General features: G+C 40.2%; 4 protein-coding genes and 1 non-coding gene across 5 annotated transcripts in view; 4 read left to right on the top strand and 1 right to left on the bottom strand.

Moving 5' to 3' along the window:
• The window catches only part of LOC100186224 (uncharacterized protein C20orf194 homolog), a 12,804-nt gene extending 4,311 nt beyond the window's left edge, over positions 1 to 8,493 (top strand). Inside the window, exons 7-24 of the mRNA XM_026837975.1 lie at positions 266 to 488; positions 1,745 to 1,921; positions 2,165 to 2,256; positions 2,419 to 2,601; positions 2,785 to 2,936; positions 3,140 to 3,201; positions 3,258 to 3,354; positions 3,598 to 3,842; positions 4,221 to 4,410; positions 4,660 to 4,793; positions 4,967 to 5,214; positions 5,419 to 5,629; positions 5,879 to 6,054; positions 6,404 to 6,558; positions 6,763 to 6,889; positions 7,301 to 7,445; positions 7,708 to 7,814; positions 8,139 to 8,493. Coding sequence (XP_026693776.1) covers positions 266 to 488; positions 1,745 to 1,921; positions 2,165 to 2,256; positions 2,419 to 2,601; positions 2,785 to 2,936; positions 3,140 to 3,201; positions 3,258 to 3,354; positions 3,598 to 3,842; positions 4,221 to 4,410; positions 4,660 to 4,793; positions 4,967 to 5,214; positions 5,419 to 5,629; positions 5,879 to 6,054; positions 6,404 to 6,558; positions 6,763 to 6,889; positions 7,301 to 7,445; positions 7,708 to 7,814; positions 8,139 to 8,232 — 2,818 coding nt within the window. The 3' untranslated portion in view covers positions 8,233 to 8,493. The remainder of the gene's footprint in view (positions 1 to 265; positions 489 to 1,744; positions 1,922 to 2,164; positions 2,257 to 2,418; positions 2,602 to 2,784; positions 2,937 to 3,139; positions 3,202 to 3,257; positions 3,355 to 3,597; positions 3,843 to 4,220; positions 4,411 to 4,659; positions 4,794 to 4,966; positions 5,215 to 5,418; positions 5,630 to 5,878; positions 6,055 to 6,403; positions 6,559 to 6,762; positions 6,890 to 7,300; positions 7,446 to 7,707; positions 7,815 to 8,138) is intronic.
• On the top strand, positions 811 to 859 carry mir3599 (microRNA 3599). Its single transcript, NR_034331.1, has one exon. It is a non-coding gene; the product is annotated as a microRNA 3599 (primary transcript).
• Positions 8,494 to 8,851: 358 nt separating the features above from the next.
• On the bottom strand, positions 8,852 to 14,426 carry LOC100179906 (MICOS complex subunit MIC60-like). Its single transcript, XM_002124636.5, has 15 exons — positions 14,266 to 14,426; positions 13,963 to 14,018; positions 13,557 to 13,721; positions 13,090 to 13,217; positions 12,969 to 13,040; positions 12,386 to 12,727; positions 12,059 to 12,161; positions 11,796 to 11,904; positions 11,430 to 11,741; positions 11,101 to 11,246; positions 10,652 to 10,800; positions 10,423 to 10,559; positions 10,001 to 10,189; positions 9,479 to 9,643; positions 8,852 to 9,028 (listed from the first exon to the last, which is right to left on the bottom strand). Exons 1-15 carry the CDS (start codon positions 14,302 to 14,304, stop codon positions 8,918 to 8,920), a joined length of 2,223 nt encoding a protein of 740 aa, XP_002124672.1. The 5' UTR covers positions 14,305 to 14,426; the 3' UTR covers positions 8,852 to 8,917.
• LOC100176017 lies at positions 13,720 to 17,102 on the top strand. The gene is made up of 4 exons (XM_002124573.4): positions 13,720 to 13,795; positions 15,455 to 15,686; positions 15,794 to 15,976; positions 16,181 to 17,102. The coding sequence occupies exons 2-4, from the start codon at positions 15,482 to 15,484 to the stop codon at positions 16,765 to 16,767; spliced, it is 975 nt and encodes a 324-aa protein (XP_002124609.1). The 5' UTR covers positions 13,720 to 13,795; positions 15,455 to 15,481; the 3' UTR covers positions 16,768 to 17,102.
• Positions 17,103 to 18,063: 961 nt separating this feature from the next.
• LOC100182244 (glypican-6-like) lies at positions 18,064 to 25,412 on the top strand. The gene is made up of 13 exons (XM_018815180.2): positions 18,064 to 18,297; positions 18,542 to 18,697; positions 21,942 to 22,074; positions 22,427 to 22,604; positions 22,869 to 22,949; positions 23,314 to 23,476; positions 23,611 to 23,741; positions 23,956 to 24,090; positions 24,279 to 24,377; positions 24,599 to 24,690; positions 24,777 to 24,796; positions 24,885 to 25,080; positions 25,205 to 25,412. Exons 1-13 carry the CDS (start codon positions 18,153 to 18,155, stop codon positions 25,395 to 25,397), a joined length of 1,722 nt encoding a protein of 573 aa, XP_018670725.1. The 5' UTR covers positions 18,064 to 18,152; the 3' UTR covers positions 25,398 to 25,412.
• The last annotated feature ends 445 nt before the right edge of the window (positions 25,413 to 25,857 follow it).

Below are 25,857 nucleotides of genomic sequence, written 5' to 3'. Positions count from 1 at the left end.
TGGGTTAATGTTGTTGTTGCAGGGGGGTGGGTCAATGTTGTTGTTGCAGGGGGGTGGGTTATTGTTGTTGTTGCAGGCGGGTGGGTTATTGTATTAGGGGGTGTGTTTAAATTGGTTTAAAAACACCTACTGCGTCTTTCCACAACATATATAAGACATTTATATGATCCATTCACAGATATTTACAAATTTTAACACTTTTTGTTTCTTTCTATAGCATTTATATCATTTGTAAGAATATAAAATAATTCCTCTTCCATCCCAGGGGTGGATTCTTCACATTAAAACACGAAGTAAGCAACGTACACGATCGCCTCACCCCCGTCTACATGGGGTTGGACCCCTCCTCGTTAGAACGGATAATTGTTCGCTCGTTACCGTTGTTTGAGAGCCACTGGATGGAGTGCATGAGCAACGTGGTTGTCCATGGCAACGGGGATTCCCCATCGCTGATCAACTATGATGTCACAGAGGATTTCGTTATCGAGGTTTTGAAGTATTTATTTTATTTCTCTAAAAGAAGTTTTTGAGAAAATGTTTAACCTTGATAAGATTATAATATTCTATATAAGTGAGAACTACGAGGTTCTGTAGCAAAGGCAGGCTTGGCTATCAGGGACTTGGGCAAAAGTTGCCCATTACCCCGACACCCAGGGTGCTACAACCTATTAGTGACCACTGGGTTGGAGAAATTGCCATTAAGTGTCTTGCCCAAGGTCAGGCACGGCCACCAGTATCGAGCATTGAACCCGGTATCCTTCGGTTACGATACAAGCGTCTAACCACCACTCCACCCGGGCACCTCGTAGCAACAGTGACACCATGTATTGGCTCCGTGGCGATATATGATGTCGATGTGGCCACTGGGTGCCGCTCTCTACAATGTATTGTTTCATGATATCCCCGTCGTGATGAAAACAACCTGTGGCTGTATCAACTTTCAAACATCGGTGTTCACATAAGTTGCCAGCTGAATCAGATAAGCATGAAAGGTTGATTGTTTCAACCCAATGCTTGGCAACAGCAGATACAGTGATTCCCCAGGGATTGTTGGTAATAATGGCCATTGTTACAACCTCTGTCGCATCACTGAGCCTTCTGTTTATCAACAATCAGCTAAATGTTTCAACATTATAGTAGGGTGGGGTAAGATGGCTTAAAGTTGGGTGGGGTAAGATGGTACTGTGGGGTAAGATGGTACTGTGGGGTAAGATGGTACTGTGGGGTAAGATGGTACTGTGGGGTAAGATGGCTTATAGTTGGGTGGGGTAAGATGGATACAGCAAGCACATAATATCTTCAGTGGGGCGATTTTATCCTTGGGGAGCAACAATAAATTTGTCAGCCGTAACTGTGGTATTAGGTTAACAAAATCTGATACTGTTGTTAAAACATGCGTTTGCGATTGAAAAAGCCAGGTTTGCAAAATTCTTATGATGTATTTCGGGTTTGTTGGAAATCCCGAGAATCGACAAAATATTTCACCAACTTACGTTCATACTCGCTGTATATACCCCCGGGGTGTATTATGACATCACAAACCGGTTAATCATGCATTCCATGGTTACGTTGAGGTGAAAAGGTCAAACACGGGTTTGTGACATTAGTTGTTTAAAGGAAAATTTAATGATAATTTTTCCAAAAGAGCCTTTACTTAAATTTTACGGCAGCAACAGCAGACAATTAATCGCTAATTCTTAATTAAATAATTTTAAAACCCACCAACATAGACATCATATTTCAGCCGATGAAAAGCTATTTTCGTCACGGCCGACTCTCAGCCAATCAGAATCGAGATGTTGATAATATTGACCAATCAGAACCCTTGGTTTGCTTCGGGACACGCACCAGCGATCGTGGTCGTGCTTCATTGATCGCAACGATCAAGAGTTCCGGAATCAACGGACCTGCATTGCATATGGTATGTTATTTCTATGTGGATACGGCCCTACTACTAATGGTAAAGCATGCCAGGGAAACCTGGATTTAGACCAGAGTTGTTCTATTACCCCAACACCCAGAGTGCTGCTTAGGTTGAAGTAATGTCTATTCGTTGTCTTGCCCAATGACACATACGCCCACAACAGTATCGAGCATTGAACCCGGTACCCTTGGGTTGCGAACCCACCCCATATTTTATTATGTTTCTATGTTCAACCACCAGGTGATGCACTTCCACGCCCCAAAGTCCCCGATAAGTTGCGCTCGTACTTACATGGTGCGCCCACTGGTGGAGGAAGGACAAGCAAGATTGAGGTGAATTTAAAGTTTAAAGTTGTTTAATTTGAAACACTTTTTTGTACCATTTGGATGAATGGTTATCCCTCCCCCCCCCCTTGCATTTGGAATATAAAGCATAGCATGATTGGGGAGGGCACCATTTATATATCGACTAAATAATAATCCATCTTCCCCCAGGGACTTTAACCTCCTTGTTGGTTTATATGATGTTTGTGTGCGTGTCGGTCACGCTCTCATGACCGAGGCATCGACCAATCACACGCTAGCAAACTCCGATCGTATCGTTCGTGATATCGTGGGTAAACTTCCACCAGGAGGCGATGTTAAGCATAAGGTGGTTGCCGTCGACAACAAGGGAAGGTTGGTTTTTTATTTAAAGTTTATTTTCATAAAGATTTTAAATAAGTTTGTTTAATAAAGTGTTAAAGTTTAATTTAAACATGTTTTATTTTAATTAGTTTTTGTTAAAAAAATTTTGCTTAAATCAATTTCTTGTTTGATCTTCGTGTTAAAGTAAATAATTAAAGTTTGTTTAAATTTCAGACAAATTAACTTCAAGTCAAGCGGTTGTCTGTTGAAAGTTTGCGTCGAAATTCATGGAATCCGAAGTCTCGACGGTGGGCATGAGGTGTTGGGGAGCCTCGTGTATTCAGATACTTTTGTGTGCTCCAATATCTCAACACTAGGAGGCAGTGGTGAGTTGGTGTGTTTGTTGAGTTTAATTCATTGTAACTTGAGGATTGTGGGCGTCCGTGTCCTTGGGCAAGATAATTAACGACAATGGCTCCAACCTAGTGGTCACTGAATTAATCGGTTGTCCAAATTATCAGCCATACATGACCATACTGTTACTTACCCTACCATGCATGATATAACAAACTAATTCTAAAACCTCCAGATCCACAAAGCAACTCGAAACTTGTCCTAACATCGGGGATTCCCCTGTACCAGGAATGGCAGGTAAGAGGTCAAATAAAGGTCACCAGGTTTTGGTTTTATTAAAATTAAAAATTCAGGGCAAAAGTGAAGAAGTGGAAACAAAGGAATTGGTTGTTCGATGTAACAATGGTGTTCTGTGTTCAAACAATGCCCTCTGTGATGTCACAAGTGAAGGTGAGATGATTATGACATAACAATGATAGTGTCATGGCAACGCGGGCATTTAATATTCGATTTAAAAACTTATTAACCATCAAGCTACCACGGGACATATAACAACATGGTATAAATAAGTGGTGGTATGCCTAAGCAGTTATATTAATGTTAAATTATTGATAAAAACCTATTGTAGACTTGTACTTGCCACATGTGTAAAAGTTTTGTCCCCACATTAATTATATTATATCTATGTTTCAGCTTCATTAGATTTCTATATTGATGGCTCCGTCCTCGTAACCCCCCGTCACGCTCCACGATTCCTGATCAACCGTGACGATATCTCGTCATACGAGTTTGTCGATAACGAACCAATCAGCTTCAGCGTTCGGTTCAACAAGACTTCTGATTGGCTGTTACCCTCGTTCCTCTCGACCAATCAGAACCCTCGATTCACCGTCGTATTCGCCCCCCATTCACCAGGGGCAAAAAACTTCAAAAACAAAGTTTGTACATTGTTTTTTTTAGAAAATAGAAAAGATGAGAATTTTTAGTTACATCATTAAAAAAACGAAATACATAAATAAAACAATTTTTTCAATAATACATAATTTAAAAATACCTATAGTAGGTGGGGGTAAGATGGGACACTTTTAACACATAATTTCCAAATATCCCGATCGTATTTTAAACAAATACCAACGATCTATGGGAATCGTGGGGAAACGGTTTTATAATTCATTAAATGTTCTTTGTTTACTACCAAATGCGACGAGAAAACAAAATTAAAAGGTGTCCCATCTTCCCCCACCCTACTATATGTTTATTATTCATAATTTAACAAAAATGAATATCCTTTTTTATAAATTAAAAATAACCTCCAGGTTGTCCCTGTGTTGAAATCATTGGATTGTGACTCGGTGAAATTTAAGAAGCTGAGTCATCATGATGACATCACAAAGCAGTTGATTGTTGCCCTGAATGCTGATTATGATTGGCAATGTGGGACGAGTTACCACGGAAAGGGGGGCAAGTTGGGACAAGCGGGGAAATCGATACAACCACAACTTACGAGTAAGTTTGTGCGGAAATGTGACTCGCCGTTCACATTTGGTTATTTCTATTGTTTATGGTTGCTTGTCGGGGCCTTGAGTTTTGGGGAACTTAAGATGTAGACCGGGTTTGTCACGTTTGTGATTAAATCATATAATTGAGTGAAAACTTAACTCGCACATTTTTTTTCTTTTTGTTTGATGTTGTCGTTAACTGAACAACATTGATAAACACTTAACAATGGTGATTGTTAATGGAACCCCTCCCCAGATTTCATGAACCACTTCGGGGTAAGTTCATCACTAGGTGGGGTTGGTGTGCCCTCTTCAGAAATCCCCATGTTGCTGGAAGTACCCACGGGGGAATCCCCGGGTGTTGGGAACAGTCCCAAGAAGGATGAAAAGGTGAAAATGTTGTTTCTATTTTTTGAACTTTGATTTACTTCTGAAAGAAACAGAAACGAAAACATCATTTTTAATTTACAAATTAATTGCAAAAGTTTTGTGTTAGGTTGGTTTGTAATATAAATAAATTTAAATAGAATCGGTGTCATAATCAACACAATGACATCACACAGGTCGTGATCACGGTGGTGACGGGGATCCCGGGGTCGCACGCCGACAAACTCGGGGCATCAATAGTTGCGTTACATCGTGAGAGGGTGAGGTGGGTGACGATACGAACGCAGTGTTGTCGGGGTGACGCCACTCTGCTCAACGTCGAGCATCTGCAACGACGATTGGTGGAGGTTGTTGCGAAGCGACGGGCGTCACGACCTGGTGCCGCAGCTCTTAAGAGACTCCGTGTGGTCGTGGAGTCCATCGGGTGAGTGGGAATTGGTGTAAACAGGTGAAAGCCACAACTGATATTTTCGAAGGAATTTCTGGCGCGCATACAACCATATATAAATAAAACATAAATAACAAATTTAATAAAAACGATGGCGCTTTAAGAAGGAAAGTCATTATTAACAATATTATCAGAGCATGATATAAAATAAATAAATATTATTTTTATTCTCCTCCACAGTTACATTCCGATATCGAGCGTTGTGTCGTGCATCGTCGATCACCCCGATCCCTCCACTAGAGGGACGATGATGTTGGGAGCATGCACCTCGTGTGTTGACCCCATGACCTGTTTCGTTGACCACGGGGTCATGACCCCTAACCTCCTCGAACAAGCAACATCAGGGACTATTTGCTGTGTCGCCTTCACAGGTCACCATGACGATCTTAAGGTGAGTCAGCATTATGACATCATCATTTTAATGACGTTAAAGATCTGGCTTAAATTTTAGAATTGGGTTACAAGGAACAACCATAGACAAAATATAAAATATAATTACAAATTGATTTTCTTTTAATTTCTCATTACATTAAAATAATTAAAGATCTAACAAAGTAACAATTGGCGTGTTTGCACCAACTCTCACCAATATAGAATATTTTATATTATTTCTATTAATACATCACCCACAATGCATCAGGACAAGAACCTCGCTGAAGCGCAATCGCTCATGCGTGCAGTCAACCCTGACGCTGCGTTCCTATTGGCCGCCGGGGGTAAGATGACTCGCACCAGTGACTTCGACCTCGTGCTGAGCGAGAACTCGTTCAACTGCGACGATTCGAAACGAACGAGGGTATTGTTGCGACCGGGGAGGTAAGGAATACAACATGCGGGGGGGGGGGTTGCTGGGTGGAATATTTTCTTAACTGTTTAATTCTTGTGATATAAAAATGGTCAATTAGATTTCTATGGTGAAAGAAAGCCAAAAACTTGATTTAGAAGACTTTATTTAACGGCATAATTGGGGTGGTTTAACCACAGTAGCATTGTAAAACTTTATGCACTAACACAACCCCTACAGAGTTGAGATGAAGAAAAGATAAAACTAACGTATGCACTAACACAACTTCTTCCATAAAGATTTTAAACCATTTGAAATGAAGATAATAGTTTCGAATAAATATTGGTTTACTTTTGTATTTATTAACCCACCCCCCTGCAGATCCCCTGACGTTACCCCCACCCCCCTAAACGAGGTGACCCTCCACTTCTCCCCCCCACTTTTAAGGGGCTCCTTCTCGGCTCGTTTACGATCGTTAGGTCATGTGACCGGGGTCGGTGATGTCATCGCTCTTACTGGAGTCGTAGCTTTCACAGGTGATGATGTCATATTGGTGATATCATAAGGGTGATGTCATAATGTGTTGGAAAACTCTGAAAAAAATGTTGGGAATTTTTTTGATATTTGATCTTTTAATTTTCTATATATAGGGGTTGTTGTTGAACGTCTGTTGTTTAAGACAAAATATTCCAAAAGAACTTATAATTATGACATCATATTTACCATCTATGACATCACAGACACCCCCGACGAGGACAATGACGTGACGTTTGTTACGAAAACATCAACATTGGAACTTGAACCCCGTGTTCAACCAACCATGAAAACCCCGGCCCCACCCCCTAGTAAAACTACCCCCGATAATAGGTAAGTGGGGAATATTGTGGGGGGGGGTTTTGGTAACAAGTAAGAAGGTTAAGAAACTAAATGCTCGGCACCTCTTGCTGTAGGTTTTAATATTTATTAAGTTTACCAGTTGGTTTGTGAACATAGTTTGTAATAATGGGATAAGACGGTGTTGTAAAGTAGGGGGTTATATAGTGCAACTAAACTTTATCTTATAGTTTGTAATCATGGGACATTTGGCTGAGGTTTTTCCAATTTAGTTCTAATGGGTTGTAGAACCTGTGTATAAAGTAAAAAGGTTGAAACTCAATATAATTTTGCAAAACCGTCTGTAAACATTTGAATGTAACAGTCAGCATTTTAACAAAGTAAAAAGTGATTTCCGTTTATCAGGAATCATGAAAATTTGTTTAATGGTATTTTTATTTGCAGGAAATATCATTTAAAGTTTTACGGGAAGAATTTGATCGAGGAGAAACTGAAGTGTTGGTTACGCATGAGCGGGCAGCAGAAACCGAGTCGAAAATGTCGGAAAACGAGATCAAATATTTCAAAGGCCGAGATTAAGATGATTCAGGTTGCTATTTCTATGTCTGTGTAAGATTTCTATGTTTCGTCACAATTGGGTTAAAGTGGAATGGTTGGGCGTTTAAACAATACTGGGTTCAAGGCTTGATACTGCTACCATTGTGGTCGTATATGTCCTTGGGCAAGACACTTAACAGCAATTGCTCCAACCCAGTGGTCACTAATGGGTTGTTCAAATGGTCAGTCATGCAAAACAAACACCCACAAAGGAAGGTTTCCATAATTAACCCCCCTCCCCCCCCCCATTATAGGCCACCCACGAAACCGACCCCCTACCCGACGGAATATATTTCAACGGGACTCATTACTCAAGTTTGTTGGACAACCACAAGTCGTATCAACACCCATGTTTGGAGGAGTAAGTATCAATACAGTGGGTGTATAATAAGTAACATCCGTGGTGGTGGATCACTGTGGTCAACAATCCTTATATAAATCCCACTTACATTGACCTCATATCCAACTATAAGGATCTTGACTCAAAGCTAATACTGTGGCCGGATATTCAGATTGTGTTATGGCAACGAGCCAAAACCATGGGTGTTTTAACAATGAAACTGAATATAGGGATACAGAGTTGTTAATGCGTGTATGTAGCTTTACAAATACCAATAGCCTGAGCTAAAAGGACCTCACCCATATAGAAAGATCACAATACACATTACATCAACTTTACTTCCAGATTTATCTCCGAATATTTAAAGCAAGAAAATCAGAAAATTGATTCTTTTAACAAGAAAATAGAAAATCGGGAATATAAGGACTTGTTTGAGTGATTTAATCACCTCTACGACCCCTACGACCTTTCGTGTTGATCCTGTGACCTTACGTTGACCCCTACGACTGTGACCCTACAACCCACTGTGGTCCCACTTCCACCATTAATGGTCCCACATACCCACTGTACATTGAACAACTTTGTAATTAGTTTAGTTTTTTAGTTGAGTTACAATTTATATTTTTCTACAAATTTAAGCTGGCTTTTATATTTGTGTTAAAGTTGATTTTTCTAAATAAACAAATAATTTTTATGTTTATCTACATTTTATGATACAGGGTTATATGATTTCTATTTAGGTAGTATATATGATTTCTATTTAGGTAGTATATATGATTTCTATGTTATTTTTCTGAAAAAACTTATTAATATGTGTGAATGTGAGAACGTATAGTGAACAACAATGGGGTGTGAAGGTTTTAGTAGATAACTGGAAGGGTTGTTGTTTAGTTAGTTGTTTGAGAGGTTGCTGTGATGGATGTAGTTAACATATACCCCAGGTGCTGTAAGACCTGGTACCTGGGATTTATGGCAGAGTTGGTCCATTACCTCAACACCCAGGATGCTACAACCCATTAGTGACCACTGGGTTGAATATATAGTTGAAAACGTCCACATTGTTGTCAAACAATCACATCAATATAGTTTATTGCAAAACACAAAGTATTATGACATCACACATATTATTCAAGTTGCGTTCCGATAACAATGGAGTTTGATACGAGAGACAATGCTTCGATTGTTTGTCTCGTTTCAAGGAACAATCGAACCTCGGACAACCAACCGTCGACAACCTTTTAATAAAGTAAGTTGCATGTTGTTGTTGTTCCCTGGTTTATTACGGTTAAATATATATGTGCAGTAGGAAGGAGGAATTTTCTGACAATTTTTTACAAGATCAAAATGAAAGACGTTTATAATAAGCAATGTCATATAAATAACTAATATGTGACATTAAATATGTTGTTGCTGCCTGGTGTATAAAAGCCAATAGCCCTTCTACAGATGTAGCAATTGTTGATTTTAAGCGCTGCTTGTTTAAGAATATAAAACAAACAATTGCTCAAAGATCTTATGGGGTGGTCTACTCTCTTAGAGATTTAGTTCCAAAATTTAAGACAAAGATTTATATAGTTTTACATCCAACGTGTTGTATTCTTATTTTTTTTCTATCTTGTAAAAGTTTCCAGAGCACCTTGTAGCATCATTATATAGATATTATTAATATAACAAAACCCCCCCACCTTCCGTGGTTCCCCTGTGAGTTGGTTCACGAATCGCGCGGCTTGCTCGAGGTCGCCGTGTTGCACGCAGTAGTTCGCGTACGATATTATTGAGAATACGTCGAGTTTTGATTCGTCGATTTCGGTTGGTGGTTGGAGTTGGGCCGATGATATCGTTAGCAGCGACTGTAATGTAGATGAAGGGGTTAGGGGTGTCTGCCTCGTATGCAACTTTGTAGGTGTGTGTTTTTCTGTATGGCCGACAATTTGGATTTGAACAATCTATTAGTGACCACTAGGTTGAGCAATTGTCGTTAAGTGTCCCAAGGATACATACGCCCACAATGGTAGCAGCATCTACCTAATATTAAAAATCTAGAGTCATGCATATGCTAACCACTACCATAGCATGGAACAAATGCGCACAATGGCGGCAGCGATGAACCTTGAACTCGTAATCCTGTGATGATTACAATGTAGGGGGAAACCACTTATATAATACTACTAATATGGTGGAACAACTATCGTACCAACAACACCAACCTTTAAATACGAAAGGAAATAAACCAGCAACGAATCTTTATTCTCGTCAATCATCGAAACACGACGACAAATTTTCCCGATTCTTGAAAATGCCGACCTCAGCATTTCTTCCGTGTATACACCTCTCTCTACTGCCTCGTGTGGTACAGCGGACGTTAAGATTTCTATGACAGGATGTTCGTTGTATACCTGTGTGTGCACGTCATAATAATCATTGTGACGTCATAGATAACATAATACTTCGTTTATTTCTTCCGATTATCGTTTGGTTGGTCTTTTACCTTGGTTGTTTAAATTAATTTATTATTAATATGATCTTTATAGATTTTAACTTACGACATAAATAAAGGTGGCCTTGTTTTAAACTGGAATATTTTAAATGGAAATCTCATCATATATATTTGTCATGTTTGTGATCCTACCTTCTTAACAGACTCAAGATCTTTATGTAGCGGGGTCGGCAAACCACCCTCCCCGTATTTCAACGAGAACAACAACCCATCGCAAGCTAACGATAATTCTTGGGCTTTGCGCGATTCACCCTCAATCGTGGCACGACCTGTAGAAGTGGGTTAGAAAGGATTTATATACATTATGACATCACAGTATGACATCACACAGTATGACATCACACATTATGACATCACATACCGTCAACAACACTTTCAATCCCGGCCACTTTAGCTTGCGCAAGATTCAACTTGGATTGGAAATCCTCGGCGATGGTTGTCGTTCGTGCCTCGTGTTCCTCGCGTGCTTCCCGCACCTCTCGTTGTAACTCGGTCGTTATCTCCGTTAACCTGTGGGGTGTTTTGTTCAATATATGGGGTAACTTTACTTGTGTATGGGAGGTTACACAGCAAGGCAAAAGACAAAACCAGAGCTGGCAGATTACACAAATCATCTGATGAATATATTTTTTTCTACAAGCAAGGTCATTACCACATATGTAACTTTGTGGGTGATTGTTTTCTGTATGGCTGATAATTTAGACAAACCATTAGTGACCACTGGGTTGAAGCAATTGCCGTTAAGTGTCTTTCCCAAGGACACATACGCCCACAATGGTAGCAGCATCGAGCCTTGAACCCCCCACTTACTTATCATTAAACATCTTCTCGTATCTCTCGCTGGCTTGTCGTTCCAGATAACTCATCGCTTGCGCCAGATGTTCTGCATGCGATGATGCTTGACGCTTTAATTGTGACATCATTTCCTCTTTTAATGTTTCTTCTTTCACTCGCAACTATGATGTCATAAACAAACCATTGTTAATAGGGAGTGCGGGTAGTGTATGACATCATCAAACAATGACATCACACATCTATGACACCTTCATGACCAAAATAGCTACCAATGTTAAACCAAGCAAAAGGAAAAGTTGGCAACCAAATGCAAATCATCCAAACATCAATATATACAAACCTACCTTCTCCTCCCACTCTCCTCTCACTTCCTCTCTTCTCCTCCTCTCCTCTTCCTCCCACTCCTCTCTCCTCCTTCCTCCCCACTCCTCTCTCACTTTCTCCTCCACCTCCTTTAGCGCAACCTCATGCTCCTCCCTCAGCTCGACAAGCTCTTGTTGCAGCTGCTCCACCCGGTGTTGGTTGTGTAATAAGATATCTATGTCCCCCCCCACTGGAGGGAGCCCCGTCAACTTCCCGTCCAACTTCACCCGTGCGTCTTCAACCAACGCTCGATATTCCTCCAACATCGATTCCTCTTCCTCACGTTTTGTTACCTGGGTGATGATGTCATTAAGTGATGACATCATAATGTGATGACATCATTATACCTTAACCACGGCACCCTCCACATCCTCCATCATCCCCTCCCAACTCCCCCCCACACTCCCCGCATCCGGACTTCGCTCGATCATCAACTTCATCTTCGCAAGTTCCTCTCTGCAGGTTCAACATCAATGTCACCATTTTATTGATAAAAAGTGTGAAAGAATTAGCCATTTTTTTATTTTTTATCACATTTTTTTATTCTTTGTACTTTTGATATTCAGACCATAAATTTTACAAAATATTCTTCTGTAAACCCCCCCCCCACCTGGCTCTCTCGGACGCCCCCTTAGCTTCCTCTTTCTTCACTTTCATCTCCTCTTCAGCTTGTTTCACCGATTCCCAACGCAAACTTCGCTCCAGGGAACTTCCTGTAGTAAGAATGTACGTAAAACACCCGCACCCCATACAACCTACGTAGGATAATACGCAGGTTGGTTGAAGGGGAGGCTTCGTACCAGTCTCTACTTTACTCTATATTGGTTTAGATATTTCACTTTAGGATTTCAAAATAAAAGGGACTCCATTATTGTACCAGCTCATATTATAAACATAGATAACCCCAACAACCCCCAATCCCTTAATCCCTCCCCACCTTGGTTTGAATCCACGGCGACTCGTAACAATGCAGAATGTCGAGCAATCGCTGACTCAGCGATATTATTAGCGAGAATCGCATCAGCGCACGCGACAGAACACGAAGACAACATTTCACCCAAGATCACTTCGTTCGCTGAAACCTCAAGTTCATCGACGAGCGTTGTTTCCCGTTGCATCATCGGCTCCACTAGAGGGCTTCCTTCATCAACTTCCACTGGAGGGGGTTGTTCGTTGTTTGTCGCTGTCACTTGGGGGGGCTCTTGAGTGCTCTCTGCTACCTCCTTGTGGACAATATCCTCAGATATTTGCATCACAGGAATGACCTTGTTTTCCTCATCTAGATAGAAAAAAGTCTGTGTCATTTAAGTTACCACGCATGTAACTTTTAGACAACCCATTAGTGACCACTGGGTTGGAGAAATTGCGGCTGAGTGTCGAAGGACACGTACGCCAACAATGGTAACAACATTGAGCCTTGAACCCATATCCTCTTTGGTTGGTCAAGGGTACCAACTACCTCAACATAAGCGCTGGACAAAATCAATATTTAGCAACATCAACATAGAAATCATATTTACCACTCTTTTCTTCAACACTGGGTGTCTCTGTTGCAACTTTTTCGTTTATTACGGGGAGTTCTGGAGCTGGAACTAAAATTGCAATTAGATTTTTAAAACTTTTAATAAACCTCATATTTACCTGGGGGAATTACCACCTTTTCCGGGGTATTCCCCTTTACAGACTTCCGGGAATTCCCCATAGGTGCTTCCAATGGATCTGGGATTTTCTTGGTAGGTTTACGAATCTTTGGCGTTTGTTCCGCTTCACTGAAGAACAAAGTTAACATCAAGAGTGGTTAATGGGTACCGGGTTCAAGGCTCAATGTTGCCACTATTGTGGACGTCTTGTTCCTAGCACTCATATTGTTGGGCGATTCTCGTTGCATGATAACAGAATACAGTAAACAAAAATAACTGAGGATACCAGGTTTAGTGTTGCTATTGTGGGCGTTATTTAATGACAATTGTTCCAACCCAGTGGTCACTAATGGGTTGTAGCACCCTGGGTATTGTGGTAATAAACCAACTCTGCCATAAATCCCAGGCCCCATGGCGTGCCATAGAACCTCACTTATGTAAACCACATTAAATTCCATTCACCCCCACCTTTTAACATTAGATCCAAGCAGAAACGTCAACGTTGGTTTCAAAGCTGGGATTTTTGCTTCAAATGTTTCTCTGAAGTTTGGGTCATACTTACAGAAGCCAACCACGCCCCCACACACGCCCACTGTTGTACCAGTGGTTATGATAAACAGCCTCGAAATTCCGCTGTGGGAAAATATGGAAACTAGTGAAGAATCTTTCTGTACATCATTAAGTTATACTGGTGGAAAGTGTTAGAGGTTGGTAGTTGGGGGATACAGGGATTTTTTCGGGTCAGCTTGTACAAAATATTAATTATGATTTTAATGCGCGATTCGACAGCGAGCATGAGGTGCATGGTGGGTTGTGTTTTATATCCAATCAAAGTTTCAGACAAAATGCAACAACATTCAATGTTGGTTTGTACCTTGTTGGTTGAGACGAAAGTTTTCTCTCATTTTTACGAAAAGATTGTTGATGGCTCTGAAATGTAAAGAGAGAACTTCTGGCTTAAATGTTATAGAGCTCTGTGAATGATTGTGTTTTTAATGCATGGCTGACAATTTAGACAACCCATTAGTGACCACTAGGTTGAAACAAATATTGTTAACTGCCCAAGGACACACCACAATGGTAGCAGCATGAAGCCTTGAACCCTGTATCTATGGTTAAGTAGCGAACGTTCTTACCAATGAGCTAACACGGGCACGGCACAATAACATTAGATCACCTGAAGTCTTTGGAAACTTTTTCGTCCTAATCGAAACATTTTTCGGCAATCAGTGAATTTGACCTTCAACCAAAATAAGACTTTCTCGCCGATTCAAAACCAAAACAAAACCCGGACTCCCCACTTTGTTGCGAAACGTGAGGTTTTATAAGATCTCTATGAATGACCGGTCTTTACGCTTTATTGATTTCACATAGAGATCTTGAAATGTAAAAAAACAAAAACAACGAAACTTCTATGGCAAACGTACTGGGTATAAATGGCTTGATAAAAACAAATTAGATAAAGTATAAATATTCTTGAATTCACCGCGTTTAAACCGTTAAGTATAAAGCGCATTATCAAAGTAAAAACCCGTATGGAATGCGGTAGTTAGGAGGTACCGAGTTCGAATCCCTCTTGGGATAAATGTAACTTGTTTATCCTCGCGAGGTTGGCCAACGACAGTCGTTATAAAAGACCCCAGCGCATTATATAAGCGTTAAAATGTTATGTCTATATTTAAACTACCTTTTATATACGATTTCTACCCTACTTTAGTTTAAACACCCACAAGATATTACATTACACGTCTCTTATGAATCCTTGTGTCCAATGTAAGAAGATACGTAGCAACAATCCCTCCAACCATTGTGTTTTGTTTACCCCCCTCCAACACTGTGTGGGGAGACATTGAATAACTATTTCATGATTTTAAATGCGGGCATAAATGTAGGACCCCATGTCCGCTGCCGAATGGCGTATATACGTCATATGTAGGGATGATTGACAGGACTTTGAGTAACGTCATAATTGCAGTCGCGAGTTTGTTATGACGTCACAGTTCGCAGATTAAATCAGTTAATTGTGATGTCACAAAGAATAATCATGCAATCAACAGCAAGCACGCGTACTAAAAAAATAACACTAGAATAGTTTAAGCGCGGGGCAACAAACTGTATATCGAACCAGCTTTGTAATTTTTTGTTTTATCATTAAATGTGTTATAACGACTGTTGTTTTACCGTTACTCCCCGTAATTTACGATGTTGTATATGACCTTCGACCTATAAAGAGACAAAATACATTCATTCATTCAAATAATTATATTGATACCTTTATTTCTTACTTCGATTAGGTGGCGAAGATTTGAGAAACAGAACAGAATATAGCGGCAAAACGACGGTCGTTAAAAATCCCATTTCCTCAGATATAAGTCCGTATACAAGCCATCCCCATGCCCGCTGTCGAGCAAACTGACCCCCGTGTCCACCAACAGCGTCTACAAAGCTTCCAGAAAGTTCCATCAACCCCCAACCCCCCAGCTTCTTACTCTAACCCATACCCTTCCAACCGATCAACGAAGAAGGAACCTGTACACCTCCCCTACAAAACTGCGAGCCCAGATTTCACCGATCTACCATCCCAGCATGCGTCAACAGGTTGTATTATTACGTATAAATAATGTCTGTTACGTCATGTTTGTTACCGCCTAAACCGGCTTGTCCAAATCACCTATATAAAACGCAACTTACACCCACCCACCCAGGTCTCCGAGCAGATACGTCATACACCCCAAGGTATTATGGAAGGAATCGACTCCGGGGCTTCCCCATGGCGGCATACTATGGGGCCGACTTCCATATATTTCCCCCCCTACGTCACAGAGCATCATCTGAAGGCCGCTACCATAAAAATCAACAACAGTTACCTCAACTATCCGTTGTACCAGGTGGGAATAATAATATTAAGTTTATTTATCTCTTCGATTACGATAGCGACGATTATAAAATAGTTTAATACAAGGTATGGCAACAAAACGCCAGTTGTTAAAACACGCTTATGGTTGAAAACATTTTTCATTCAAATAAAAAAAGAAGCGTGGTTGACGTCATGGTGATTACGTCACGATAACCTTTGTTTTTTGCCTTTTTAGCTCTGAAGCACAACCGAGTTCAGCAGCGTCCACACGCGGTTGAAATATTTTCCATTCCACAACCGGTAGTGGTCAAACGAGTTGAGGTTTCGCTCCATGACGTTCAACAAACAACGAAACGAATTCGTCCAAATTCAACGGAAACTCAAGAAAACTCCCCTCACCGGGTAACCCCCGAACCAAAACCAAAGGAACCGACCCCAGTTAGGGAATCGGGAACAAGTTTCCCCCTAAAGTCGGTAGACCTCAATAAAGGACTCAATGCTGCTTCTGCGATTCGAAAACGCATGCACAACGATGCACACGGCGCACATGGGACGTTGGAGGCCGCCCTGGCCACTAAATGCGACCCCAACATTGTCAGCTTGAGCCATCTTCCTCTTAGAGAAGTTTACCTCCGACCCGACCCCACCACGGGCGCTGAACAAGCCACCAAACGAGACAAAACTATTCGGATCCTGCGTTGGTTGAAAGACTTAAAATATTTGGATGAGAAAACACTTCAACGTGGAAGGTCAGAAGTTGAAAGAACTCGATTCGTTTTACCGGAAATTAAAGAAAGCGTCGTAACTGCTGCGTTTACGTGATGCATGTAACCTATTTTACCAAGTATGTATTACCACATATGTAACTTATTTATCCTCGCATGGCGGGGCAACGACAGTCGTTATAACACGGGTGTTCTGTTTTATACACCTCATGTTCGCTTACAAGTTACCACCTATGTAACTTTGCGGGCGATTGTTTTCGTATATGTTTGTTATTTGCGTTGAAACTTTTATATTGTTATTCGAGATTAAATACAGTTCAAAATTTCAACAAAATGTTTCTTGTTGTTTTTTTCTGTATGGCTGACAACCCATTAATCAGACAACACATTAGTGACCATTTGAATGGAGCAATTACTCTTAAGTGTCTTGTATAATACAGGTGTTCTGTTCCATACACCTCTCGTGCTTGCTTACAAAAATCAAACCTTCTTATCCTCGCATGGCGGGCCAACAACAGTCGTTATAACACGGGTGCTCTATTCTATACATCTTGTGCCCGCTTACAAGTTACTGCTTATGAAATTCTGTAGGTGTTTTTTTTGCGTTGAAAACATTATGTTGTTACACGAGAATAAATGTTGTTGTTACTTTTTTTTAACAAAACATTTCTCGAAGTTTTCATCCGTTAGAGGGCTCTAGTGAGCAGCGAAAAAAATGAGAGAAAAAGGGATTTTTTTTAATTCAATTGTTCTTCAATTCTTAAATCTGTTTGTTTGTTTCGTCATTGAGTTCATGTCGTTTTAGAACTATAGCAGTTGTTACGCTTATTATGTGCCTATTATGACGTATTAATATAAATATAATTAACATTATTGGCAAGATGTAGCGGAAAAAAGTTTATTTTTATCGAAAATACTAAAGTAAATGATCCACAGTCGCGTAATAGGCTGTTTAAGTTGAATAAATAAGAACGTTATTGAAAGTTTGTGGAACGTAGGTAGCCGGGAAGGTCCACGCTCATTGCTAGATTAGAAAGAATGCAATATATTGTTTATGATGAAAAGTCGTATTAAACTAACTTTGTTAAATTAGCCCAAAACTCGCCGCAAAAGTCTTTGCGCAAAACGTTCTATTTTAAACCCGGTTAGGAATTATAAGCGTACTGGGTTATGGTGTTGTGTTTATAGGGGTTAGTAGTGTAGTAGTTCGATTGGTTCACATCAAAAATATGCGGCCTCGTTGGGTGTTTGGATTATCGTTAAATATTAATCCAGGTTTGTTTAAGTGTTAAGTAAACATGGATGTTATGCGTTTAGTGGTGTGCTGTGTATGGGGTGTGCTGTGTATGGGGTATACTGTGGTGTAAGGTACCATACATATATAAATATATTTATTTCCAGATTTTAGTTTGTTTGTAAAAGTTGAATTGTTATAATCACAGTGGGCATTGTGGCTCACAGTTGTATCATTGTGAGGAAACAATGGTTTCTATTCATCAATTGTTCGTTGTTTTTATCGGAATATCTGTCACAGTGGTCACTAGAGGGAGCTCACCACCACAGCGATGCCACCAAGTGTTGGAATTTTATCGACAACAAAATTTTAACGAAACATTGGATGTAGAAGGTTTGTGATGTCATAATGTGGTCTGTGATGTAATGTTATAAACCCTAAAAAGTTTTTGAAATTTTGACCAAAGTTTTGGAAACGTAAGTTTTTGCTTACCTGTATACCAGAGGGTATGGGTTCGAGACTCGTTGTCACCATTGTGGGCGATGTGTCTTTGGGCAAGACACTTAACAGCAATTGCTCCAACTCCAGTGGTCACTAATGGGTTGTCCTAAAAATTGTAAAAAAGGTTTTTTTTTAGTGGTTAATGGTAAAGTTTGTCGTGAGCCGTCTTGTTGTACGGGGAAGATGGAACGCAACCTCCGTTTAAAGGTAGAAGAAGATTTGAAAGCAGGGGTGTTGAGAGGGGGTGAACAGGTCGGGGGGGAACTTAAAGCAAAGCACGATAACCTTGACAGTAAGTATTCTAATTTAGTGTTTTTTACTTTTTAACTGATTTTTTTATCATACTTCATTACTACTCAATATGAGTTAACTTATACTGTATTGTGGGTTTATCAGCCATGCTTTTATTTGACATTTTTACTTAGGTAGTTTTTACCCGTTGCATGTTATAACAACTGTAATTTCGTTGCTAATTTCCTTCTCTTCGTTGTTTTAGTTAATGTGATCTTTGGTTTCCTATTCAAATAAATTAATAAAATATTATGTAAAGTTATGATACTGTACTAGGTCGGTTCTGTTTTGTGGAAGACATTTTGTTTAGAACCAACTTTGTTTTTCGTGATTTGAAGTTTTTGTTTTCACTTAATTTACACGGTTCGTTGAATGTGGGGTATGTTGGCTCCATTGAACCCAACTAACCCCATGTTACCCACCACTAACCCCACCAACCATAATAACCCCGCCACCCATGTTACCCCACCACCCCCTATTAACCCCCAACCCCTTAAACCACTAAGTGCATGCAGTATTGTTGGGTATTATGACATCACAAACACTCAACACACATCATTATGACATCACAAATATTCCACCGATGGACACACGCGACACCTACCCTCTTATATGACGTCATATTACATCCTTATTATGACACAGTATTGGTGATTATGACGTTACAATTACCCTATCTACGCCGCGATTACTTCCCTTCATCCCCCCCAGGCTGCGTCGCCATCATCGATTATAAACAATAGACGATCGACGCGATTCGCGTTATTCGCGATTCTTTGAAATAAAGGAATGTTCATTATGAGCGCATAATACCATTTCGTAAACATTGTTACGTCACGATACCTTTGTATAACGATAACGTGTCGTTTGTGACGTAACAATATTGGAAAGTATCCGGCCACGTGACCACTTGACGTCACGTGTTCGATACGCCTTAGCGACCACGTGGAATCCGGATATGACGTATAGTATGGTGAGGTCACGGTTGAATTACTTTTTAAGTGTTCTCGTGTCATAAAGGTGTTTGTGACGTCATCAATCCCACACACGAAGTTTCGAAGTCGTCAACAATCGTTTTTGTTTCAATATTGTGACGTCACATACGATGTTTTTGTATCGACTCAAACATAGACTTGTGGTTGTACAGAATATTCTGGTTTCGAAACTTTCGTTTTAAAACTTTCTAAAACGCGCGATTGATTCTACGAACCAGATAGTTTGGCGTCCCAGGTACTGGTTTCCTATAACGTTATTACGTCACAATTAACTTTGTTAAACATGGCTAGTAGTTTGTGTTGTGACGTCACATTGACGACGTTACGTTTACAATGAATTTCGACTTCCCATTGTTTTAAAATAATCACCGATGGTTGTCTATCAAACTTACGTCATAATACAAATCTTATTGTTGCGTCATAAGAAATGCGGAAACGTGGAAGATTTGATTATGACGTAATAAGGAAATCCAACCACGTGGGTCATTGTTTCGTAACAAAGTCCTATTGTTACGTCACACAAGTTTCGCGCGCTTTAATTTACCGGATATGTAATGATTGTGACGTAACAAGAGAATACTTTAAACCCAATGCTAACGTCACATTCATTATATTTGACATTGTGACGTAACAAGCAGTGTTTGTTGTGTTCGATTCTTAAACAGCGAAACCGCGAAAATTCGACAACGTCTAATCAGCTTAAGGCGATTGTGACGTCATAATCCTCACCTGGTGCAGCGGAAACGCGGCTGTCAATCAAGTTGTGGAACGTGTTCGCTACCCACGTGAACGTTGTTATTTTTGTTCCATCGATCGACTCCTTTGTTATTTGCGAGGTTCTAACACTTGGCATTGTTACGTCACAAGCGTTTGCGAAATCCCGCCAGACTTTGCAGAAAACAGGCGCATGTGACGTCAGAAACACTGGTTTGTAACAGACGTCGAAATATGTTGCGAGAAATCGCGATTCGCGTGTACCGCGATATTTAGGGAGGGGTCGCGTCTCAGTGTTGCCTGATAAATAATTAAATAAATTAAAACAATGTAAATATATGGGTAACTTTCCAACCCGGTAACACTGTCGCTAAAAGGTTCTTGGGCGAAGTTTTCCGCTCAAATCGCGTCCATTGTTCCCTCACATGTCGTCACAATGGACCAGTGTTGCACGATTTATTTAACCAGTGTTTCCAGATAATTTTAAACAATTTTACTTTTACGTCACAGTTTCCTGACCTAAAAAAAAGCGGAAACCGATAATCGTTGTTTGTGACGTAATAACGCGTCGCTGTGTTGTCACAATCACGAACTAAATGACCAAACAATCGTGAATATTATTTTACTCAAACATCTCCAGTTTATGTTTATGACGTAACAATACCTCGTGTTTTGTAATGACGCAACAATCACCTGATATAGTGACGAAACAAAGAACTTTATACCGGTGGCTTCAATTTCACGGTTGACTGACTTTAGTCACGCTCCACTTAACTTGGCGTCCGGCGTCGTGTTGTGACGTCACAAAGGCTTTCAACTTTCATTATTCTAGAATTACCTTATATAGTTTCCATTGTTTTCCAACAAGTGGATGTTCTAAGAAAAGTTTTTCAAATAACATGTTTTGTTGGTTTGAATAATTTGAACTGTATGTTGGGTTTAACAGCCACGCTTTTATTTGACATTTTTATTCAAGTAGTTTTTACCCAAAGCGTATTTTAACGACAGTTGTTTTGTCGCTAATTCCGTCTTTGTTTTAATTAATTTAATTTTCCTTTACCACAAGATAACATAAGCAGAACCCACTTAATTCAATGTAATTAATTCAATGTCCTTTACAAGTGTTATAACCATCTTATCATACAACAAGTTACTTCATCTGTTTGCCCTTTATTACTTCAGTGTTCCCCATTATTTATTTTTGTTTGGTCAACACTGGCCTCCTACTGGTTACATTGTGTTCAATGGCCATTGTGATGTTACTATTATATTGCCTGGTGTATTGTGACATCATATACACCATTATTCAACCCACTGTGAGGTTATACAAACAAATATTTGCGGTCGTTGGACCATGAAGGGGGATATATTATTTCTATGTTGTTTTAATATTTTTGTTTATCCCAAATTAAACTAAATTTGAAACTTTAAGTTTTTCACATAAAAAACTTATAAAAGAAGATAGAAGTGTAACATTAACATAATTATTTATCCCAACACATCCATGACATCATAATAACCATTATGACATCACAGAGTTCTTCATTGAGTTAATCGACCAATCAAAATCGCAACTCGACATTTTGTTCTACGAAACATACGGAAGTCTTTACATCGACAACTCGGAAATATTTTCGTTTTTTTTTAAAGAACTTGAAGAATATTATCGGTTGGTTGAAGTTGTTCAATATAAAGTTGCCTAGCTAGTTTGAGGATATGGGTTCAAGACTCGTCGATGCTACCATTGTGGGCGTACATGTTATTGGGCAAGACACCTAATGCCCCGCCATGCGAAGATAAATAAGTTACATACGTGGTAACTTGTAAGCGAACATGAGGTGTATGAAACAGAACACCCGTGTTATAACGACTGTCGTTGCCATGCGAGGGTAAATGAGTTACATACGTGGTAACTTGTAAGCGAACACGAGGTGTATGAAACAGAACACCCGTGTTATAACGACTGTCGTTGCCCCGCCATGCGAGGATAAATAACTTTTATTCACCCTACCCATCCACAGTGGGGGACCATTAATGGTGGAAGAAATCTCGGAAAACTTTTTCACCTCATTGATGTTGAAGGTGTTTCAACTTCTCAATAAATCTTACTTGCTTGACGACGAGTATATGGCGTGCATCGGGGAGAATGTGGGGAGGATCCGACCGTTCACCGATATTCCCGATCGTTTGTCCATGCAGGTATGTGTTTATGTTGCCTGGGGTCTGGGGTGTTATATTGTTGTGTATGGAATATAGTAACATGTCTTCAGATTAAACCATTGGAATAAATAATATTATCCTCTTGTGTAAAATGCTACAACAAATATTTGAATTCTAGTTATTTTGCAAATACTTGACTCACAAAGTTAGTTGCGCTACTGTGTATTCAATCTACTTTGATTTTGAACTCGTATTAATTTTCACGATTCCATATAATGTAACAATGGCATTATTACATCATAGTTGCAACAAGCGTTTGTGGCATCGAGGGCTTTCGTTCGTGGGTTGGAAACAGGAAGTGATGTCATAAAGAAACTATCAAAGGTAATTATGACATCATGGATGACCATTGTTCAATGTCATGATGTAACAATGATCAACCTTTGTGATGTCACATGTTAAATACGTAACAAAATGTTTTCGACATGAAATATAAAACTTACGATGATTATTAAACTAATTCAGCGAATGGTGTCGTAAACTTTTGGCAATAACTAACATCATAAGCATTGGGTGTTATGGTTGTCAGTACAACATCTGCAGGACTTACTTTGTTTGCTGTATATTCAATAACACTTGGTGTATGCTGTTATGATGCAATGAGAATCATCCAACAATATGATCCCTAGATCACGACCAGATTCACGCAACATAACATAGTTTCTGTAATACCAAACATTGTGTTTAGATATCTTTGAGTGATGAATGCTCTAGCTCCCTCATGAGGATGAAGTATTGTGGTCGTTGTGGTGGCACGATGGCGCCAGAGTGCGACGGGTTTTGTCTCAACGTAGTTCGAGGGTGTTTATGTTCGTTGCAACAAGTTGGGGGGGTGTGGAAGAAGTATATAGGTGGGTGTGGTTCTCTAATATTGTGATAATTATATCTCGGTTCAACAACTGTTGTTTTGCCACCTTATCAATGGTTGTTAAAGCGATTATATATTTTTTTATTTTTGTGTTTCTTAATCCTCACATGTACTCAGACACGATGGATTCCCTGCTTGAAAAACTATCAGGCTCGTTCAACATAGAGATCGTGTTGGGTTCAATCGATGTGCAAATATCGGAAGCCATAATGACGTTCCAGGAACATAAAGTCGCCATCACTAAAACGGTAATTATGGCTGTTCCATTCACTTGTATTTACTCCCTCATAATCATGTCAACTATTCCATTTACTGTATTCACTCCCTTGTTTGGTAACTATTACATTAGGTTGTATTTACTCCCTTTACTTTCCCCTCATGTGCCATACCCCACTTTATGCCGCCAATCAATTAAACTTTACAATATTTACCAACAAGTTACATCTATGTATTCCCCTCCAGGTGTTCGGAATTTGTGGGAAACCGAAATCCAACCCCAACGCTACGTTACCTACCCTAACCATGAGTTACCCCCAACCACACGGAGCAGAAGAGAGCTACCCCGTACATTACCCATCGTTATACCCAGGATACCAGGTAACTAGGTCGTATATATTTTGAATGTTTATTCAACACAAATAGATTTCCGCTTAGCGTTGTGGATTGTCCATAAAATGTATCATTGTGTTTTAACGACTGTCGTTTGGATGCTAGTTCTTTCTCCTCGTGTTTTAATTCATTTTCTTCTTTATTATGACATCACACCCCCTATTGTGACATCACAGGGCCCATCATCGTTCGAAGACCTCGCAGGATACGGAGCCGACCCTGATAATTGGATCGGGGATTCCCCACTGTCGAGAAAGTCAAGGTCAACTAAAAAGGTGGGGGGTCGTTGTTGTTGGGGGGAATAAATGTGGCTTCGTGGGAAAACCTACGTCGCAGCTACCATTGTGCAGTATATGTATTTGGACAAGACAGTTAACAGCACACCATGATAATGCTTCGATGTATGGCCGACAAAACGTTGGTCGTTTATAATCACAAACTAAACAATTCCCAGATGATCTACTTTGTTCTGGTTGTTTATTCTTTTAATTTCCAGAATCGCAAGCGTCGAGGTCGCAAGAGGTCGCGTGATATTTCTATGGACCAACGAGGGATGTTGAGACCTTCGAGTAGATACGTGGAGGACAAGTAAGTGGTTGGGGGGTGGGGGACCAGGGAGTGTCCTGGTGGTGTAGGGGTTTATTGGATGGTGGGTTGAAATTGGGGGAGTTTAGAATGTTAATGACACTATGGGGTAGGGGGAGGGGGGGGTGACGCGGGAGATGGGGGGGTTGAACCTGCAGTTTGCTGGGTTACTTTCAACTTTGACCTTTTGACCCCAGATAACGAATACCGTGAGGAGAGCGAGGGTGTTGACCACTCGATGTCGCCAACAGCTGCTGGTACGAACCTGGCAACACTTGTGGGTGAAGTTCGCTCAACACTGAAAACTGCCCGGCAACACTGGGAGAACATGGGGGGAAGTTTGTGCGGAAATTTGAGAAGCGACGATTGCTGGACGGGGAGTGATCGTGGAAGGTATTGTGATGTCATAATGTGGGTGTGATGTCATAATGTGGTTGTGATGTCATAACATGTATGATTGTAACAATGGTGGCAACAATGATCCCGTTACCATTAGTGATCACTTCGTTATCCACAGTTACTCAAAGACAGTGGTTGACCCCACAGCGACCTGTAGTGACCCCAACCCTGAGCTGAGGTCACTTAAGGTCACACCAGATCATGTGACGAGGTCAGAGGTCACTGTTTTACGCAACTCGATAAATATCCTCAAGGTGGCGCACAAGGGTGTGGATGGAACAATGGACGATGATACAGGTGTGATGTCATAATGTGTGATGTCATTATATGTGATGTCATAATGTGTGATGTCATGATGTGTGATGTCATGATGTGTGATGTCATGATGTGTGATGTCATAATGTGTGATGTCATAATGTGTGATGTCATAATGCGTGATGTCAGAATATGTGGTGTCATAATGTGTGATGTCATGATGTGTCATGTCTTAATGTGTGATGTCATAATGCGTGATGTCAGAATATGTGGTGTCATAATGTGTGATGTCATGATGTGTCATGTCTTAATGTGTGATGTCATAATGTGTGATGTCATAATGTGTGATGTCATAATGTGTGATGTCATAATGTGTGATGTCATAATGTGTGATGTCATGATGTGTGATGTCATAATGTGTGATGTCATAATGTGTGATGTCATAATGTGTGATGTCATAATGCGTGATGTCAGAATATGTGATGTCATAAATGTGTGATGTCATAATTGTGTGAT

The sequence above is a fragment of the Ciona intestinalis genome, unplaced genomic scaffold (genome assembly GCF_000224145.3).
Source record: "Ciona intestinalis unplaced genomic scaffold, KH HT000043.2, whole genome shotgun sequence".
In the NCBI taxonomy this organism is placed as follows: domain Eukaryota; kingdom Metazoa; phylum Chordata; class Ascidiacea; order Phlebobranchia; family Cionidae; genus Ciona; species Ciona intestinalis.
The sequence above is the reverse complement of the archived record's forward strand: the minus strand, read 5'-3'. Positions and strand labels throughout refer to the sequence as shown.